This window comes from Morchella importuna (assembly GCF_003444635.1).
Source record: "Morchella importuna strain M04M26 chromosome Unknown Morimp01GS013, whole genome shotgun sequence".
Taxonomy (NCBI): domain Eukaryota; kingdom Fungi; phylum Ascomycota; class Pezizomycetes; order Pezizales; family Morchellaceae; genus Morchella; species Morchella importuna.
In genome coordinates this window covers 789949-792569 of record NW_025763410.1, presented here as the reverse complement: position 1 = coordinate 792569, position 2621 = coordinate 789949, and the positions used below count along the sequence as shown (strand labels likewise).

At 53.4% G+C, this 2621-nt stretch overlaps 1 protein-coding gene across 1 annotated transcript; it reads right to left on the bottom strand.

Annotated features, from left to right (window-relative positions):
• Positions 1–1136: 1136 nt before the first annotated feature.
• LAJ45_05120 (uncharacterized protein) lies at positions 1137–1871 on the bottom strand (the record flags this gene model as incomplete). Its single annotated transcript, XM_046114693.1, has 1 exon — positions 1137–1871. The coding sequence occupies one exon, from the start codon at positions 1869–1871 to the stop codon at positions 1137–1139; it is 735 nt and encodes a 244-aa protein (XP_045972242.1).
• Positions 1872–2621: the final 750 nt, after the last annotated feature.

Sequence of the window (2621 nt, the reverse complement as noted above, 5' to 3'; positions counted from 1 at the left end):
AAGAGATTGGGTAGTTGTAAGGAACCGTGTGCGAAGGCTTGGCAATGGGGTCGAAGGACACTAGGGGGCTCCTGGGAAGGAGAGAATAGGCTCGCATGAGGACGAGGGTGGAGTCAACGGTGTGCGCGAGGGCAGGGACAATGGTCCGTACTAGGACGGAGGAGACAGCGGTCGGCGAGGGGGCCGAGGGGAACAGCGGGGTAGGCGAGCAGAGGGCCACGAGGGCGACGACGAGGAACATAACGGCGGATGCGAAGAGCATGATGGGCAGCGGACGTAACGTAGATTGAGAGTAACGAAGTGTATTGAAGCGAAGTAAATCCCCCAAAGTAATAACTCAAAGTAAAATACAAGATGTTGCGTAAGGAAAGAAGTAGACAGTAAGGGGGCCAGCACCCCTATATATATAAGAAAGAGAACAACCCGATTACTAATCCTTCGCAGAAACTTCCGGCACTTTCCGATGACTCATGCTTCCCCCGTGTTGCGGTAGTGGTTCGTAACAGTTTAGCCCCTCCTCTCGAAGAGCGAGCTCCTGCGAGTAGGTAGGCGGGAGGCGGGGTAAAAGTAAGTACATAGCAAGTTAGCAAATGGTTGTAGGCGAAACACCAGGGAACGTAACATAGAGCGGTTTCATTTGCGAAAGAAACCGTAACAAACTATACTTTCCTACGCAAGGTCCTCTTAAGGATTGCCGCGGGCTTGTGGGGATATAGGGAGCGGAAGCGTTGCAGTGCCACTAATTCCTCATCGAGATTCCGAGCCGGTTCCCAGGTGGGCTGTTCGTAGCCGGTCCATTTGACTAGGTATTGTAATTGCCGATGCCGTATTCGGGAGTCCAGTACTTCCTGTACTTCGAACTCCTCCTCCCCTTCAACGATTACCGGAGGCGGTGGTGGTTGTATATGGCCTGGCAAAGGTTGGGTCCGAGCAGGTTCTAGCAACGAAACGTGGAATACGGGGTGGGACTTCATCGAGGCGGGGAGTTCCAAGCGGTAGGCCTGTGATCCGAAGCGTTCGAGTATTTTGAACTTCCCTAGCCGTTTGTGATCCAGTTTGTCCGATGGCCTAGTGGTGCGTATGTGTTTTCTCGATAGCCATACCATATCTCCTACTTCGAGTCGGGGCTCTGGAAGTCAGGCGGCGTTTGCACTATCGGCGGCGGCGGCTTGTGCATACAGGATCTCTGATCGCAGGGCAGCCTGTAAGGTGGAGATTGAGTTCGCAAATTCCAGTACCTCCTTCGGTGTGACCTTGCGCGTTTCTTCAGCAGGGAGGACGTCTAGTTGGGGATTATACCCATAGTTGGCAAAGAACGGGCTGACTCCCAACGGTTCCGTAGAGGCATTGTTATGCGCGAATTCTGCCAGGGGAAGATACTCTGCCCAGTTATCCTGTTGGTAGTTGACGTAGCCCCGTAAGTATTGCTCCATAATGGCGTTTACCCTTTCGGTCTGTCCGTCTGTTTGTGGGTGGAAGGCTGTGCTGAATCGGGGTTTGATGTCCAATTGGCCGCAGAGTGACTTCCAAAACTGCGAGGTAAAGGTTGTGCCCCTGTCTGATACTATGTCTTTCGGCAGTCCGTGTGCTTTCCAGATGTATTGTAGGAATAGTCGGGCCAGTTCCGGGGCGTCGGCGGTGTCTCTCGTGGGGATGTAGTGGGCCATTTTGGTGAGCCGGTCGACCACTACTAAGATGGCGTTAGATCCGTGGGACTCGGGTAGGCCTGTAACATGGTCCATGGATAACGAAGACCAAGGTTTGACTGGGGGAGCCAATGGTTTGAGGAGACCATACGGGGTGTGTCGGGCCGGCTTAATTCGGGAGCAGGTATCGCAGTGGTCCACATAACGGGCAACGTACTTCCGCATTTGGGGCCAGTAGAAGTTCCGGGACAGTAGTTCCAGCGTGCGTGCCCGTCATGGGTGTCCGGCCGAAGGTGCATCATGGTGGGTGTGGAGGATCTCCAACTTGATAGCGGCGTCGTCAGGGATGTATAGTAGGCCCTGATAGTACAGTAATCCTTCCTTAACCGTGCATTCACCTATGGGTAAGAAGCGGGAGTGTTTCTTCTTGGCCGCGATATCCTTCATGAGTTGTTTGGATAGAGGGTCCTTGGCCAGTGCGGTCTCTAGTTCCCTTTGGCGGGATGGTGCCACTTTGGAGGGTGTGGGGGTCTGTAGTACGGCCGTCAGACGAAGGTTCTTTGGTTTTAGTACAACCTGGTGCTGCTGGGTCAATCTTTCATCCCCTTCCTTAGGGAGATCTCCAGATCGACGTGTGAGGGCATCAGGTTTCCCATTCTTCGTACCCGGGCGGTAGGTGACTACAAAGTTGAAGGAGGACAGCGTTAAGGACCAGCGGGCTTGACGACGGTTAAGGATTTTTGTGGACATGAAGTGCTCCAGGTTCTTATGATCGCAGTACACCGTGGTTTCTTGGTTGTTGGGTTCCAAGTACTTTCGCCATTCTTCAAACGCGCGTACGATCGCTAGCAATTCTTTGTCATAAATGTCGTAGTTGCACTCGGCTGGCGTCATCTTGTGGGAGTAGAACGCCACAGGGTGTAGGATTCCCTGGTCGTCCTTCTGGGAGAGTACAGCTGCCGCGACAAAGTCAGA